The sequence below is a fragment of the Triticum urartu genome, chromosome 3 (assembly GCF_003073215.2).
Source record: "Triticum urartu cultivar G1812 chromosome 3, Tu2.1, whole genome shotgun sequence".
Classification (NCBI taxonomy): domain Eukaryota; kingdom Viridiplantae; phylum Streptophyta; class Magnoliopsida; order Poales; family Poaceae; genus Triticum; species Triticum urartu.
Genome location: NC_053024.1, coordinates 121,950,929 through 121,968,552, shown reverse-complemented (window position 1 = coordinate 121,968,552; position 17,624 = coordinate 121,950,929). Strand labels below are relative to the sequence as shown.

The window sequence follows — 17,624 nt, the reverse complement described above, 5'->3', positions numbered from 1 at the left end:
TGATGGTAAAAGTTGCAGCTAGCCACTGACCTTTGCAGGCAGTGATGGTACAAGATACAACCGATGATGCCTTAAGGTGCCACTGGTAACGTTGAAAGCTGTGGTGGAAGTGCGTCCAACCACTAACTGTTGGAACCGGAGTGGAGAAAGTTGGAACCAGCGACGCCATAAGCTACAATTGATGATGGCGAAAGCTATGATGGAAGTGTGGACAGGCAGTAGCTATTGCAACCAGCAATGGAGAAACTAGAACTAGCAACATGGTAAGCTGCAAATAACGACGATGAAAGCTGTGATGGTAATGCAACCAGCCATTGGCAGCTGCAACTAGCGATGGCGAAAGATGGAAGCAACAATGGAGAAAGCCTCGACGTTTTGTAAACATGGACGATGTTGTTGTGGGAGGGACATGACCAACTAGCCTCTCTTGTGCTGCACCAGGATGCTACGAAGGTTTTTTTGCGAGAGATCCTACAAAGGGGTTATGGTTGGACTGTAACTAGCGGAGGTTGGAGTTGCAACCAGCGGGCGGATGTGACGAGTGGCACATGGCGATGCTTCAAGTGGCGTATCGACGAGTCGCGACGCTGGCCGGCGATGCTTCGAGCAGTACAAGCGAGCTATGACGAGTCAACCTCGATGAAGCGACATGGTGAATCAACGGTGACCGGCTTACGAGATTTGTGTGCGGGGTTGGTGAAGAGATAGGAAGGAGAGAGACGACTCAAGATTTTATCCAACGACCAGACACGACCCAATCACACTGCTGGTTGATACGTCTCCAACGTATCTATAATTTTTGATTGCTCCATGCTATATTATCTACTGTTTTGGACATTATTGGGCTTTATTATGCACTTTTATATTATTTTTGGGACTAACCTATTGACCCAGAGCCTAGTGCCAGTTCCTGTTTTTCCCTTGTTTCAGTGTTTCGCAGAAAAGGAAAATCAAACGGAGTCCAATTGACCTGAAATTTCACGGAACTTATTTTTGGAAAGAAAGCAACCTGATGGACTTGGGGTGCACGCCAGGAAAGAAACGAGGGATCCACGAGGTAGGGGGCGCGCCCTCCACCCTCGTGGGCCCCTCGTGGCTCCCCTGACGTACTTCTTCCGCCTATATATATATATCCATATACCCTAAAACGATCGGGGAGCGGAATAGATCGGGAGTTCCGCCGCCAGAAGCCTCCGTAGCCACCGAAAGCCAATCTAGACCCGTTCGGGCACCCTGTCGGAGGGGGAAATCCCTCTCCGGTGGCTATCTTCATCATCCCGGCGCTCTCCATGATGAGGAGGGAGTAGTTCACCCTCGGGGCTGAGGGTATGTACCAGTAGCTATGTGTTTGATCTCTCTCTTTCTCTCTCTCGTGTTCTTGATTTGGCACGATCTTGATGTATCGCGAGCTTTGCTATTATAGTTGGATCTTATGTTTCTTCTCCCCCTCTACTCTCTTGTAATGGATTGAGTTTCCCCTTTGAAGTTATCTTATCGGATTGAGTCTTTAAAGATTTGAGAACACTTGATGTATGTCTTGCCGTGCGTATCTGTGGTGACAATGGGATATCACGTGATTCACTTGATGTATGTTTTGGTGATCAATGATGACCCACAAGTATAGGGGATCTATCGTAGTCCTTTCAATAAGTAAGAGTGTCGAACCCAACGAGGAGCAGAAGGAAATGATAAGCGGTTTCCAGCAAGGTATTCTCTGCAAGTACTAAAATAAGTGGTAACAGATAGTTTTGTGATAGGATAATTTGTAACGAGCAACAAGTAACAAAAGTAAATAAAGTGCAGCAAGGTGGCCCAATCCTTTTGTAGCAAAGGACAAGTCTGGACAAACTCTTATATGATGTAAAGCGCTCCCGAGGACACATGGGAATATCGTCAAGCTAGTTTTCATCACGTTCATATGATTCATGTTCGGTACTTTGATAATTTGGTATGTGGGTGGACCGGTGCTTGGGTGCTGTCCTTACTTGGACAAACATCCCACTTATGATTAACCTCTATTGCAAGCATCCGCAAATACAAAAAAAGTATTAAGGTAAACCTAACCATAGCATGAAACATATGGATCCAAATCAGCCCCTTACAAAGCAACGCATAAACTAGGGTTTAAGCTTCTGTCACTCTAGCAACCCATCATCTACTTATTACTTCCCAATGCCTTCCTCTAGGACCAAATAATGGTGAAGTGTCATGTAGTCGATGTTCACATAACACCACTAGAGGAGAGACAACATACATCTCATCAAAATATCGAACGAATACCAAATTCACATGACTACTAATAGCAAGACTTCTCCCATGTCCTCAGAAACAAAAGTAACTACTCACAAAGCATAAACATGTTCATAATCAGAGGGGTATTAATATACATATAGGATCTGAACATATGATTTTCCACCAATTAAACCAACTAGCATCAACTACAATGAGTAATTAACACTACTAGCAACCTACTAGCACCAATCCTGGACTTGGAGACAAGAATTGGATACAAGAGATGAACTAGGGTTTTGAGATGAGATGGTGCTGATGAAGATGTTGATGGAGATTGCCCTCTCCCGATGAGAGGAGCGTTGGTGATGACGATGGCGATGATTTCCCCCTCCGGGAGGGAAGTTTCCCCAGCAGAATAGCTCCGCCAGAGCCCTAGATTGATTACGCCAAGGTTCTGCCTCATGGCGGCGGAGTTTCGTCCGAAAAGATGGCTTATAATTTTTTTCCCATCGAAAGACTCCATATAGCAGAAGATGGCCATCGGAGGGCCACCAGGGGGCCCACGAGGTAGGGGGCATGCCATGGGGGGTAGGGCGCGCCCCCACCCTCGTGGGAAGGGTGTGCCCCGCCTGGTGAGGTTCTTGCGCTCAGTATTTTTTATATATTTGTAAAACATCATCCGTGAAGTTTCAGGACTTTTGGAGCTGTGCAGAACATGTCTGTAATATTTGCTCCTTTTCCAGCCCAGAATCCCAGCTGCCGGCATTGTCCCTCTTTATGTAAACCTTGTAAAATAAGAGAGAATAGGCATAAGTATTGTGACATAATGTGTAATAACAGCCCATAATGCAATAAATATTGATATAAAAGCATGATGCAAAATGGACGTATCAACTCCCCCAAGCTTAGACCTCGCTTGTCCTCAAGCGAAAATCCGAAATCGAAAAATATGTCCACATGTTTAGAGATAGAGGTGTCGATAAAAATAAAATACAGACATGAGGGCATCATGATCATTCTTAGAACAACAACTTACATAATTCTTTGTCATATAATATCTGATGCTACAGTAATAATTCAATCACAATATCAAGTATGAATCGTAAACTTCATTGAAAACTAACAAACTACAATCTCAGTCATTGAAGCAATTGCAATTTATCATAACATAGGAAAGAGTCAATGTATAAGAGCTTTTCAGCAAGTCCACATACTCAACTATCATATAATCTTTCACAATTGCTGACACTCACGCAATACTTATGGGTATAGAGTTTTAATCGGACACAGAGAAAGATAGGGGCTTATAGTTTCGCCTCCCAACGTTTTACCTCAAGGGTAATGTCAACAATAATAGTTCATGAAAACTCACATCCAATTAGCCATATATACCAGGATCTTTCCAATATATTGTGCTTGCCAAAGGATAAAATGTAAAAAGGAAGGGTGAAGATCACCATGACTCTTATGCAATGTAGGAGATAAAAGTAAAAGATAGGCCCTTCGCAGAGGGAAGCAGAGGTTGTCATGCGCTTTTATGGGTTGAATGCACAAAATCTTAATGCGAAAGAACGTCACTTTATATTGCCACTTGTGATATGGACCTTTGTTATGCAGTCTGTCGCTTTTATTACTTCCATATCACACGCTCGTATAAATCTTATTTCCTCCACACCAATCAATCATACATATTTAGAGAGCAATTTTTATTGCTTGCACCGATGACAACTTACTTGATGGATCTTACTCAATCCATAGGTAGATATGGTGGACTCTTATGGCAAGACTGGTTTAAGGGTGTTTGGAAGCACAAGTAGTATCTCTACTTGGTGCAATGAATTTGGCTAGCATGAGGGGGAAAGGCAAGCTCATCATGTTGGAAGATCCAAGACAATATAATTTATCTCAGATGTAAGAAAACATAACCCATTACGTTGTCTTCCTTGTCCAATATCAACTCTTTAGCATGTTATATTTTAATGAGTGCTCACAATTATAAAAGATGTTCAAGATAGTATATTTATATGTGAAGACCTCTCTTTCTTTATTACTTCCTATTAATTGCAACGATGACCAAAACTATGTTTGTCAACCCTCAATAACTTTTATTCATCATACTCTTTCTATGTGAGCTCATTACTCTCCATAAGACTCATATGATCTCTTTGTTTCTTTTTATTTCTTTATTTTTTCTTTTATTCCTTTAGGATCATGGCAAAATAATCGAGCCCTTGACTCAACACTAATCTTTATTATATAGCTCACGGACTCGATTACATAGAAGGATATTAAAGCAAAACTCACAACTAGATCTTACTAAGAACTTTTATTCTACTAGATCAAGATATTACCAAAAGGATCGAACTAAGAAAAACGATAAAGATAGAGTGGTGGTGATACGATACCGGGGCACTCCCCCAAGCTTGGCAGTTGCCAAATGGAGTGCCCATACCAGATACTCAATTCTTCTTTGTTGGTGGAGACGGTGGTGATTTTTTTGATGGCGTAGGCTTGTCGTTGATCTCGGTGCCGGATGAGACACCCTGCTCTCCCCGACTGACTCTTGCGAAGACATCCTGCTCTAATGTGCAGCAGCAACAGCTCGAAACGCAAACAGGAGATAATTGCGTGATACGGGAGTCAAAACCTCTAGGAGATTATATAATGAATTTTTACCGACCAAAATACGTGTTGTGTACGAAAACGGAGTCCGGAGAGCACACGAGGTGCCCACGAGGTAGGGGGCGCGCCCAGTAGGGTAGGGCGCGCCCTCCACCCTCGTGTCCTTCCCGGACTGCTGCTTATTTTTCTATTTTTCTAAATATTCCAAAATGGAGAAATATTGCCTTAAAAACTGTTTTGGAGTCGGTTTACTTACCGTACCACATACCTGTTCCTTTTCGGTGTCTGAAACGTTCCGGAAAGTGTCCTTTATGTATTCCTCCGGGGTTACGGTTTCAATAACATTGGTTTCAACATTTATGGCATTACCTGAGATATAGTGTTTGATTCTTTGACCATTCACCACCTTCAGATTGGTGCCTTCGAAGTTGTTGATTTTTATGGCACCGGAACGGTAGACCTCCTCGATAATGTAAGGGCCTTCCCATTTAGAGAGGAGTTTTCCTGCAAAAAATCTTAAACGAGAGTTGTATAACAATACATAGTCACCTACATTAAACTCACGCTTTTGTATCCTTTTGTCATGCCATCTTTTAACTTTTTCTTTAAACAACTTGGCATTTTCGTAGCCTTGGGTTCTCCATTCATCAAGTGAGCTAATATCAAATAACCTCTTTTCACCGGCAAGTTTAAAATCATAATTAAGTTCTTTAATAGCCCAATAAGCCTTGTGTTCTAGTTCGAGAGGTAAGTGGCATGCTTTTCCATAGACCATTTTATACGGAGACATGCCCATAGGATTTTTATATGCAGTTCTATAGGCCCATAATGCATCATCAAGTTTCTTGGACCAATTCTTTCTAGACCTATTAACAGTCTTTTGCAAAATTAATTTGAGTTCTCTATTACTCAATTCTACTTGACCACTAGACTGAGGGTGATAAGGAGATGCAATTCTATGATTAACATCATATTTAGCAAGCATTTTACGGAAAGCACAATGAATAAAATGTGAACCACCATCAGTCATTAAATATCTAGGGACTCCAAATCTTGGAAAAATAACTTCTTTAAGCATTTTAATAGAAGTGTTATGATCAGCACTACTAGTTGGAATAGCTTCTACCCACTTAGTAACATAATCAACAGCAACTAAAATATGTGTATAACCATTAGAGGAAGGAAAAGGTCCCATATAGTCAAAGCCCCAAACATCAAACGGTTCAATAACAAGTGAATAATTCATAGGCATTTCTTGACGTCTACTAATATTACCAATTCTTTGACATTCATCACAAGATAAGACAAACTTACTGGCATCCTTGAAGAGAGTAGGCCAATAAAAACTAGATTGCAGTACCTTATGTGCAGTTCTATCTCTAGCATGGTGTCCTCCATAAGCTTCGGAGTGACACTTGCGTAGGATCTATTCCTGTTCATGCTCAGGTACACAACATCTAGTAACACCATCTACTCCTTCTTTATAAAGATGTGGGTCATCCCAAAAGTAATGCCTCAAATCATAGAAGAACTTTTTCTTTTGCTGGTATGTGAAACTAGGTGGTATAAACTTAGCAACAATGTAATTAGCATAATCAGCATACCATGGAGCAGTATGAGAAGCATTTATGACATTTAATTGCTCATCAGGAAAACTATCATCAATAGGTAGTGGGTCATCAAGCACATCTTCTAACCTAGACAAGTTGTCTGCAACGGGGTTCTCAGCTCCTTTTCTATCGACAATATGCAAATCAAATTCTTATAGAAAGAGAACCCATCTAATAAGTCTAGGTTTAGCATCTTTCTTTTCCATAAGATATTTAATAGCAGCATGATCAGTGTAAATAGTTACTTTATAATCAACAATATAAGGTCTAAACTTATCACAAGCAAATACAACTGCTAAGAATTCTTTTTCAGTGATAGCATAATTTCTTTGAGCATTGTCTAGAGTTTTACTAGCATATTGAATAAAATTTAGTTTATTATCAACTCTTTGTCCTAGAACATCACCTACAGCATAATCACTAGCATCACACATAATTTTAAAGGGTAAATTTCAATCAGGTGGCTGAACAATAGGTGCAGAGATCAATGCTTTCTTAAGTATTCCAAATACTTCTACACAATCATCATCAAAGACAAATGGTATATCTTTTTGTAATAAATTAGTTAGAGGCCGAGAAATTTTTGAGAAGTCCTTAATGACCAAGGAAACTTCTTATACCTTTGATGTCCTTGGGACATGGCATCTTTTCAATAGCATCAACTTTGGTTTTATCAACTTCAATACCTCTTTCAGAAACTTTATGCCCCAAGACAATACCTTCATTAACCATAAAGTGGCACTTTTCTCAATTCAAGACAAGATTAGTTTCTTCACATCTCTGCAAAACTCGATCAAGGTTGCTCAAGCAGTCATCAAAAGAAGATCCATAGACGGAAAAGTCGTCCATGAAAACCTCACAAATCTTTTCACAAAAGTCAGAGAATATAGCCATCATGCATCTTTGAAAGGTAGCAGGTGCATTACATAAACCAAAAGGCATACGTCTATAAGCAAAAGTACCAAAAGGGCATGTAAAAGTAGTCTTTGATTGATCTTTGGCTGACACAGGTATTTGAGAGAAACCAGAATAACCATCTAGAAAGCAAAAATGTGTATGTTTAGATAATATTTCTAGCATTTGATCGATAAAAGGTAAGGGGTAATGATCTTTTTAGTAGCCTTATTTAATTTGCGGAAATCAATTACGATCCTATAACCTGTAATGATTCTTTGAGGAATCAATTCATCTTTATCATTAGGAACAATAGTAATACCTCCCTTCTTAGGGACACAATGGACAGGGCTTACCCACTGACTATCAGCAACGGGATAAATTATACCTGCCTCAAGGAGTTTTAGTATCTCCTTTCTTACCACTTCTTTCATTTTAGGATTCAGCCGGCGTTGATGATCACAAAATGGTTTAGTATCTTCTTCCAAATTAATTTTATGTTGACATAGAGTGGGACTAATGCCCTTAAAATCATCAAGAGTATACCCAACAGCAGCACAGTGCTTCTTCAGAGTTTTCAATAATCTCTCTTCTTCATGCTCTGAAAGGTTAGCACTAATAATAACTGGATATATCTTTTTCTCATCAAGATAAGCATATTAAAAAGTATCAGGTAACGGTTTAAGCTCAAACACGTGATCACCCTTGGGTGGGGGAGGATCCCCTAGGATTTCAACAGGTAAATTGTTTTTCAGCATAGGTTCCTGTTTAAAGAATACTTCATCTAATTCCCTTCTTTCATTCATAAACATATCGTTTTCATGGTCTAGCAAATATTGTTCTAAAGGATCACTAGGAGGTACGACAATAGAAGCAAGACCAATAATTTCATCCTTACTAGGTAATTCTTCTTCATGGTGTTGTCTACTAAATTTAGAAAAATTAAATTCATGAGTCATATCATCTAAACCGATATTAACAACATCTCTTTTGCAATCTATGGTAGCATTAACAGTATTTAAGAAGGGTCTACCAAATGTAATGGGACAAAAGCTATCTTGTGGAGAATCAAGAACAAGAAAATCAGTAGGATATTTAGTTTTCCCACACAAGACTTCAACATCTCTAACAATTCCCATTGGTGAAATAGTATCTCTATTGGCAAGTTTAATTGTGGCATCAATATCTTCCATCTCAGCAGATGCAATATCATGCATAACTTCTTTGTATAAGGAATAAGGTATTGCACTAGCACTAGCACCCATATCACATAAGACATGATAACAATGATCTTCTATTTTAACAGAAATAACAGGCATGCCTACTACAGCTCTAGGTTTATCTTTACCACAGGGTTTAGCAATTCTAGCAGTTTCATTACAAAAATAAATAACATGCCCATCAATATTATCAGACAAGAGATCTTTAACTATAGCAATATTAGGTTCAACTTTAACTTGCTCAGGAGGTGTATATGTTTTAATATTGCTTTTACGAACCACAGTTGAAGCTTTAGCATGATCCTTTATCCTAACAGGGAAAGGTGGTTTCTCAACATAAGAAGTAGGAATAATAGGATCATTATAAGTAATAGTATTTTCTTCAACTTTAATAGGTGCAGCTACTTTTACTTCTATGGGAGGATGATATTTAAACCACTTCTCCTTGGGGAGATCAACATAAGTAGCGAAAGATTCACAGAAAAAAGCTACTATCTCAGAGTCAAATCCATATTTAGTGCTAAATTTACAAAAAATATCGGTATCCATAAAAAATTTAACACAATCAAAACTAGGTGTCATACCTGACTCCTTACCATTGTCGAGGTCCCAATCTTCAGAGTTGCGTTTAATTCTTTCCAATAAATCCCATTTGAATTCAATAGTCTTCATCATAAAAGAGCCAGCACAAGAAGTATCAAGCATGGTGCGATTGTTACCAGAAAGCCGAGCATAAATTTTTTGAATAATCATTTCTCTTGAGAGCTCATGATTGGGGCATGGATATAACATTGATTTAAGCATCCCCCAAGCTTGAGCGATGCTTTCTCCTTCGCGAGGCCAAAAATTATATATATAATATTGCGATCACGATGAACAAGATGCATAGGATAAAACTTCTGATGAAATTCCAATTTCAATCGTTTGTAATTCCAAGACCTCATATCATCACATAGCCTATACCATGTCGATGCATCTCCCCTCAAATATAAGGGAAAGACCTTCTTCTTAACAACATCTCCGGGTACACCTGCAAGCTTAAATAATCCACAAACTTGATCCACATATATCAAATGTTCATCAGGATGTTTTGTTCCATCTCCTAAAAAAGGATTAGCTAGCAGTTTTTCTATCATACCCGAAGGAACTTCAAAGCAAGCATTTTCATTTTCATATTCATTTTCAGTAGGTTCAGTAGGTTGAGGAGCAATTCTTTGCTCTACTGGTCGGGGTGAAGATACCCCGAACATCCCACTTATGATTAACCTCTATTGCAAGCATCCGCAAATACAACAAAAGTATTAAGGTAAACCTAACCATAGCATGAAACATATGGATCCAAATCAGCCCCTTACGAAGAAACGCATAAACTAGGGTTTAAACTTCTGTCACTCTAGCAACCCATCATCTACTTATTACTTCCCAATGCCTTCCCCTAGGCCCAAATAATGGTGAAGTGTCATGTAGTCGATGTTCACATAACACCACTAGAGGAGAGACACCATACATCTCATCAAAATATCGAACGAATACCAAATTCACATGACTACTAATAGCAAGACTTCTCCCATGTCCTTAGGAACAAAAGTAACTACTCACAAAGCATAAAAATGTTCATAATCAGAGGGGTATTAATATGCATATAGGATATGAACATATGATCTTCCACCAATTAAACCAACTAGCATCAACTACAAGGAGTAATTAACACTACTAGCAACCTACTAGCACCAATCCCGTACTTGGAGACAAGAATTGGATACAAGAGATGAACTAGGGTTTTGAGATGAGATGGTGCCGATGAAGATGTTGATGGAGATTGCCCTCTCCCGATGAGAGGAGCGTTGGTGATGACGATGGCGATGATTTCCCCCTTCGGGAGGGAAGTTTCCCCGGCAGAACAGCTCCGCCAGAGCCCTAGATTGATTCCGCCAAGGTTCCCCGGTAGAAACTTTGGGGCACTCTTTGAGGTTCTATGTGTTGGTTGAATAGATGAATCTGAGATTGTGTGATGCATATCGTATAATCATACCCACGGATACTTGAGGTGACATTGGAGTATCTAGGTGACATTAGGGTTTTGGTTGATTTGTGTCTTAAGGTGTTATTATAGTACGAACTCTAGGGTTGTTTGTAACACTTATAGGAATAGCCAAACGGATTGATTGGAAAGAATAACTTTGAGGTGGTTTCGTACCCTACCATAATCTCTTCATTTGTTCTCCGCTATTAGTGGCTTTGGAGTGACTCTTTGTTGCATGTTGAGGGATAGTTATATGATCCAATTATGTTATTATTGTTGAGAGGATTTGCACTAGTGAAAGTATGAACCCTATGCCTTGTTTCCTAGCATTGCAATACCGTTTACGCTCACTTTTATCATTAGTTACCTTGCTGTTTTTATATTTTCAGATTACAAAACTTTATCTACCATCCATATACCACTTGTATCACCATCTCTTCGCCGAAGTAGTGCACCTATACAATTTACCGTTGTATTGGGTGTGTTGGGGACACAAGAGACTCTTTGTTATTTGGTTGCAGGGTTGCTTGAGAGAGACCATATTCATCCTACGCCTCCTACGGATTGATAAACCTTAGGTCATTCACTTGAGGGAAATTTACTACTGTCCTACAAATCTCTGCACTTGGAGGCCCAACAACGTCTACAAAAAGAAGGTTGTGTAGTAGACATCACTGATGAGGGCATCGTTCGGGTGTTGCCCGATTCCCATTTGGCGCTTCAGGCATCACTTAAAGGGTTAACGGTATGTGCAGCAACCTTGAGAATGGTTGTCCCATGTAAGGCACGTAGCGGGAAGCTCGTCTCGGTTCATGGAAGCTTCTGAAACCTTTGTCAGTTTTTTTCCTTTTCGTTTCTTGTTTTTCTTGGCAGTGGTTTTGTTCTATTTTATTTTATTTATTTTTATTTTTATTGTTTTATTTACTTTTTTGTTTTTTAAATGCAATTCTTAGAATAGATAACCCCTGTCAAATTCATGAACTTTTCTCAAGTTTATGAACAGTTTTCAAATTCATAATTTTTAAAATTTCATGAGCAATTTTAAAATTTGCGTTTTTTTCAATTTTCATATTATTTCCAAATTTAGTAAGAAACTAAATTCATGATTTATTTTTCAAATTCAAGAATATTTTTTCAAATGTATGTACCTTTTTTCTTTTTACAAAACAGGAACTATTTCCAGATTGAAGTTTTTTTTTCAAAAGTTAACCGGTTAGCGGACATTGGTCGATTGGTGAACCACTCAACGGCCGACAAACAGAACAAAACCTGAAATTGGGCGAATGGAGAAGTAGCTCTTGATTTCTTGGTGGGCCGACACATGGGAGGAGCGCATGAGCACCACTCTGGTAACCCGGCGCACGGGAATCCTATTTCTCGCGTATTACCAGGGATGCCGCTTCGTCAGTTTGGCGACCCAGCTAGGGGCTCCTTTTTAGAACCTTCCTAGACCATTTTTTTCTTCTGTTTTTCTTTCTTTTCTCTGTATTTTCATTTTCATTTTTCCTTATTTTTAAATTCTCATTTTTTCTTATAATGTTTTTCCTTCTACTTCTTCCTATTTTTTATTCTTTTATTTCAAACTAAAAACATATTTTGAAACCTGGAATATTTTCAAATTGTGAACAAAATTTGAAATTTAGAAAATTCATGAACAATAGTGGAAATATGAGAATATTTTTTTAAATAATGAACATTTTAAGTTTATGAATTTATTTGAAATCTGAGAATATATTTTTAATTTTCTAAACAGTTCTGAAATCCAAGAATTTTTTTGAAATTTTTGAATATTTGTTTGAAATCCGTAAATATTTTTGTATTCTGAACATTTATTTTCCAAATTCATGAAATTATTTTTAAATTTCTATCAATTTTTTAAATCATGAACATTCTTGGAAATTCAGGATAACTTTCAAGTTTGTGATTTTTTTAAATTTGAGAACAATTTTTCTTATTTATATTCTAGAACAATTTTTGAAATCCAGGAATATTTTTCCAATTTGTGAACATTTCAAATTTTGAAAAACAATTTGAAATCGATAACTTTTTTCATATTCCTTAACATTTTTTGAATACTGAAACTTTTTGAAATCCCTAACTTTGCTTGAAGTCATGAATATTTTTTAAGTTACAAAAAGAAATGAAAAAAGGGGCGTGCTCGCCCTGCACTTGGGCTGGCCGAAAGCGCACGCAGGGGGTGGGGGTGCGTGTTTGCTTGTTGTGTGCCGCATAGAGCGCAACTAAGGGCTCCTTTGATTCAAAGGAATTCTATAGGATTTTTGGAGGATTGAAATCCTTAAGAATTTTTCCTATGTTGGTCCTTTGATTCATAGGATTGGATCCCATAGGAATTTTTCCTATGAAATCTTTTGTACTACATTTCATAGGAAATCTAATATCCACTCCAACCTCCTTTTATAATTCCTTTACTTTTCCTGTGCCATCAAACAGTCCATGCTAATCATGTAGGATTCATGTGTGCATGCCACTCCAACCCTATACTTTTCCTATTCCTACGATTTGAAAATCCTGCGAATCAAAGAGGGCCTAAATGGGGAGACCTCCAGGAATCGCTTTTGTTGCCCTTAGAGCATGCCCATGATTTTTTTATTTTTTGTTTACGTGATTCGTTTTAGATGTGTTTTTTTGGTTTTTCCAGTTTTTTGGTTTTCGCCAGATTTCCCCTGAGCTTTGGAAAAACATTGCGCGCCAAAAAATATTCCATGAGTTTTTGTTGTGGTTATTTTTGTTGCTTCCGCGAGAAGCACATATTTGCTTCTTGTGGAGGCACATATTTTCTTTCATGTGAAAGAAAAATAATTATGCTTCCAGGAGAAGCACAAGTATGCATCTCGTGGAGGCACTTATTTGCTTCCATGATTTCTTAGAAAGAAAAAAAAACTATGCTTCCACGAGAAGCATAGATTTGCTCCTCGTGAAGGCACAAATTTGCTTCCGCGAGAAGCACCACAGGAAAAAAAGAAGTGCTTTGAGAAGAATCACACATTTGCTTATGCAAGTAGCATAGTTGTGCTTCTCGAAAAAAAACCATGGAAGGACAAATTTGCTTCTCGTGGAGGCACGGAATTATTTTCGCGAGAAGCACAACTATGCTATGAATGCATAGATTTGCTTTCACGAGAAGCACAACTGTACTTCTCAAAATGGAAAAAAAAGCGAGGGATAAACATGCTTTTTGTCTCTGTTTTTTTCCCTATTTTTCGTGAAAAATGTTGTCTATGAAAATCTTGACGCGAGAAATCCAATGGTGAAGGTTCGGAATTTAGACGGACGATTCAAGCGATAAATTGTTTTGAATAAAGAAATCTATGAAAAAAGAGAAACTCCTGGGTTGTGACAAGTGGTGCATATGCCGTGTGCCACTTGCAGCACCTGAGAAGATGGGAGTGAAGTTTGCAAGGGGTAACCCTCAATTGATGATTTCGGAGAACAAGTGGTCCCGGGCACGGCCGAAAAAGGTTCACGGATTTGACAAAATGTTCGCAGGTTTGTGAAAAGTTCATGAATTAAAAAAAACCGGGAAATTGGAAAAAGCTTAGGAGTTTGAATTTTCTTTTCGATTTGGAAAAAGTTGATGGATATGAAAAAAGTTAACGGATTTCAAAAAAGTTTGTGGTTTCAAAGAAAGGTTCAGATACCTAGATTGCAAGAAAAATCTTGACCCGACCGACCATTTCATGAAAAATAATAATATGTTGCATGTATTTCCTATGTAAATGTCAACTTATTAGAAAATTTTCATTGATGATATGACCGTTTTTGATTATTTCCCAGTGTTACAGATATATTGAAAACATACTTTTCAGAACATGGAAGTATACGTACACCTAATCAAAAAGTCCACAACAACGACATAAAAACATGTTTGACCATTCCTGCAGGCAATTCCACATCATTAGTTGCGAAGAGATTAGTTTATATCAAGTGATATATAGTATATCTCAAGTCAAGAAGCATCTCTACCTCCAATGGAAAACACGAGAATATAGCCCCTTCAACCTTCATTTTGAAAATGTGGTAAAGCTAAGTTCGTGGCTCTTGCACACTATGATGTGCTTAGTTTAAAGCAATTGGAAATCTATTACTCTGTCTAGTAGGTCAACTCTGTTACCAATTGAATTATTGTCATCTAATATGTTTCAGGAAGTAAAAACATATTCTATTTAGAACTCGAGAAAAAAGAAGGTAGACAATATTTAAAATCAGTTCAGCTAAAGAACATTTCATAATCTACTGAAATATACTGGGCAAAACGTTGACATGTTGTCGACCACATGACCACATCATCACATATCATAATCTATTGATTAGCCAGCAGCATAAATAAGCAATATGTATAAATTTCAGTGCATTATTTAAAGGAGACATACGTGCATGATGCAATTTTCATCTCAAAAATTGCTGGAGTATATATATCCGAAATAGTCGGCATACATACCTAAAACCAAAATGATCTGTCCCAGCAAGAGAACCATCCAAGATTTTGAGATCACCAACCTGTCTACATATATATAGCTAGCTGTAGCTTCGTTTCCCAAAGCCATTTCCTCCACCATGTCCTCATACATCGCGTCGTTCGAGCCCGGAGAGGCCGTGGCCCCGTGCTGCAGCACAACCACGCTGCTCAGCGCGTTGGCGGCATCCGTCGCCTGCTGCTTCTTCCTCGTCGTCATCTTCCTCTGCCTGCGCTTCCTCCACCTTCGCCGCACCAGGACGCGGCACCACGGCGCACAGCCCCTGCAAGGGCAGGGCCAGGCCCAGCAGCCCAAGCACGGCCTCGACGCCGCCACCATCGCGCTCTTCCCGTCTTTCCCGTACCGGCGGGACCGCTCGGCGTCGGCGCCGGACGAGTGCGCCGTGTGCCTCAGGGTCGTCGACGAGGGGGAGACGGTGAGGCAGCTCCCGAGCTGCAAGCACCTGTTCCATCAGGAGTGCGTCGACGTGTGGCTCCTGTCCAACGCGTCGTGCCCGGTCTGCCGTGGGAAGGTCGAGCGGGCCGCGGGCGCCGATCAGCGCGAGAGAGCCGCGGCATCAGCGGCCGTCGTGCCAATCGAGATGATGGACGATGAAACGCTGTCTCCATCGCCGTCGACGTCGTTAGAGCCGTCCGCGCCGGAGCGGCCGGGCTGGTTTGGCGGGCGAGCCTCCGGCTCCCGCTCCGGCCAGGAAACGGACTTGGAGCGGCAATAGCAGTCATTTTCCAGGGAGTCCGGGACTCCTGTATATGATCGCACGATCTGTTGAAGTAGGTAGCAACAGGTTCGTCATTCGTATATGCAGAGAGCTTGTTGGCAGCACACATTTTATTCGGTTGTTGTAAACGATCAGTATTGCGACCCTAACTTGCATGGGCGCTTATTCATTTTATTTTGCTATGTGTTATTTGGCTTCACAAATGACTAAATGAGTAAGAAAAAATAGTGCTCGCCACTACGGTCCCGAACTGTATTTCACATCAAAAATAGTGCTCACCACTACCATCACCAACCCGATAATAATGAAGATTGGTGAGAGTCCTCTCTAGCCTTGAGCGACCCGAACTGTATTTCGTCGTCCATATTAGGCATTGGAATACCTTTGGAATTGCAGAATTCCTCAGCCTCATGAAAAGGACTCTTTCAACCATTATCTTTCATGGTAGCTGTCAGTGTCAAAATCGGTGGATCTCGAGTAGGGGGTCCCGAACTATGCGTCTAGACCGAATGGTAACAGGAGGCAAGGGACACGAAGTTTTACCTAGGTTCGGGCCCTCTCGATGGAGGTAAAACCATACGTCCTGCTTGATTAATATTGATGATATGGATAGTACAAGAGTAGATCTACCACGAGATCGGAGAGGCTAAACCCTACAAGCTAGCCTATGGTATGATTGTTGATGTGTATGTTGTCCTACAGACTAAAACCCTCCGGTTTATATAGACACCGGAGAGGGTTAGGGTTACACAAAGTCGGTTACAATGGTAGGAGATCTTCATATCCGTATCGTCAAGTTTGCCTTCCACGCCAAGGAAAGTCCCTTTCGGACACGGGACGTAGTCTTCAATCTTGTATCTTCACATTCCAGGAGTCCGGCTGAAGGTATAGTCCGGTCATCCGGACACCCCCTAATCCAGGACTCCCTCAGTAGCCCCTGAATCAGGCTTCAATGACGACGAGTCCGGCGCGCAGATTGTCTTCGGCATTGCAAGACGGGTTCCCCCTCCAAGTACTTCATAGAAGATTTTGAACACAAAGATAGTGTCCGGCTCTGCAAAATAAGTTTCCACATATTGACATAGAGAGAATAATAGTTACACAAATCTAATCTGCTGACGTATTCCGTAGCGTGACACACCACGGCCAAGCCTTTATCCGAGTCGTTTCATTATCCCACCTCAACGCGTCATGCGAGGCGGTTTCCTTGGCACGTCTTGTTAAAGTAGAGATCGTGTCCCCTTATTTCGGGATTCTCATCAATACGGGCGTGGGTAACCCAACTGCGCCATTGATTACGGCGCTTGGGGATAAGCGAGTTTACCAGGCTGGTGGGGACATGTAGTTGCGTCCACCCATATAAGGGGATAAGGATCCACCCTTTCACCTACGCCTTCTTCCTCCTTCGCCTATCCATTCTTGCGCACTCGAGCTCCAGCGCCCAAGGCCGCACTCCCTACCTCAACCTCCTCCAGCCATGTCCGGAGCGGTAGGCAAGTGGATGGTCTCCTCCATCACGGGGGGACACATCAAAAAGGTGAGGAAGGCCAGATACATGTCTAACGAAATCGCGTACCGGCTTCCCGAAAAGGGGCAGCTCATCCCCACCCCTAGGCCCCATGATAGGGTGGTGTTCCTCCCCCATTTCCTCCGCGGACTGGGCTTCCCTCTCCACCCATTTGTTCGGGGGCTCATGTTCTACTACGGCCTGGATTTCCACGATCTGGCCCCGAACTTCGTCCTCAACATCTCGGCGTTTATCGTCGTGTGCGAGGCCTTCCTCCGCATCCGCCCCCATTTCGGCCTATG

The 17,624-nt window shown here is 40.5% G+C and overlaps 1 protein-coding gene across 1 annotated transcript; it reads left to right on the top strand.

Annotated features, from left to right (window-relative positions):
• The first annotated feature begins 15,118 nt into the window (after positions 1-15,118).
• On the top strand, positions 15,119-16,034 carry LOC125548144 (E3 ubiquitin-protein ligase ATL41-like). The gene has a single exon (XM_048711820.1). The coding sequence runs from the start codon at positions 15,177-15,179 to the stop codon at positions 15,810-15,812; it is 636 nt and encodes a 211-aa protein (XP_048567777.1). The 5' UTR covers positions 15,119-15,176; the 3' UTR covers positions 15,813-16,034.
• The last annotated feature ends 1,590 nt before the right edge of the window (positions 16,035-17,624 follow it).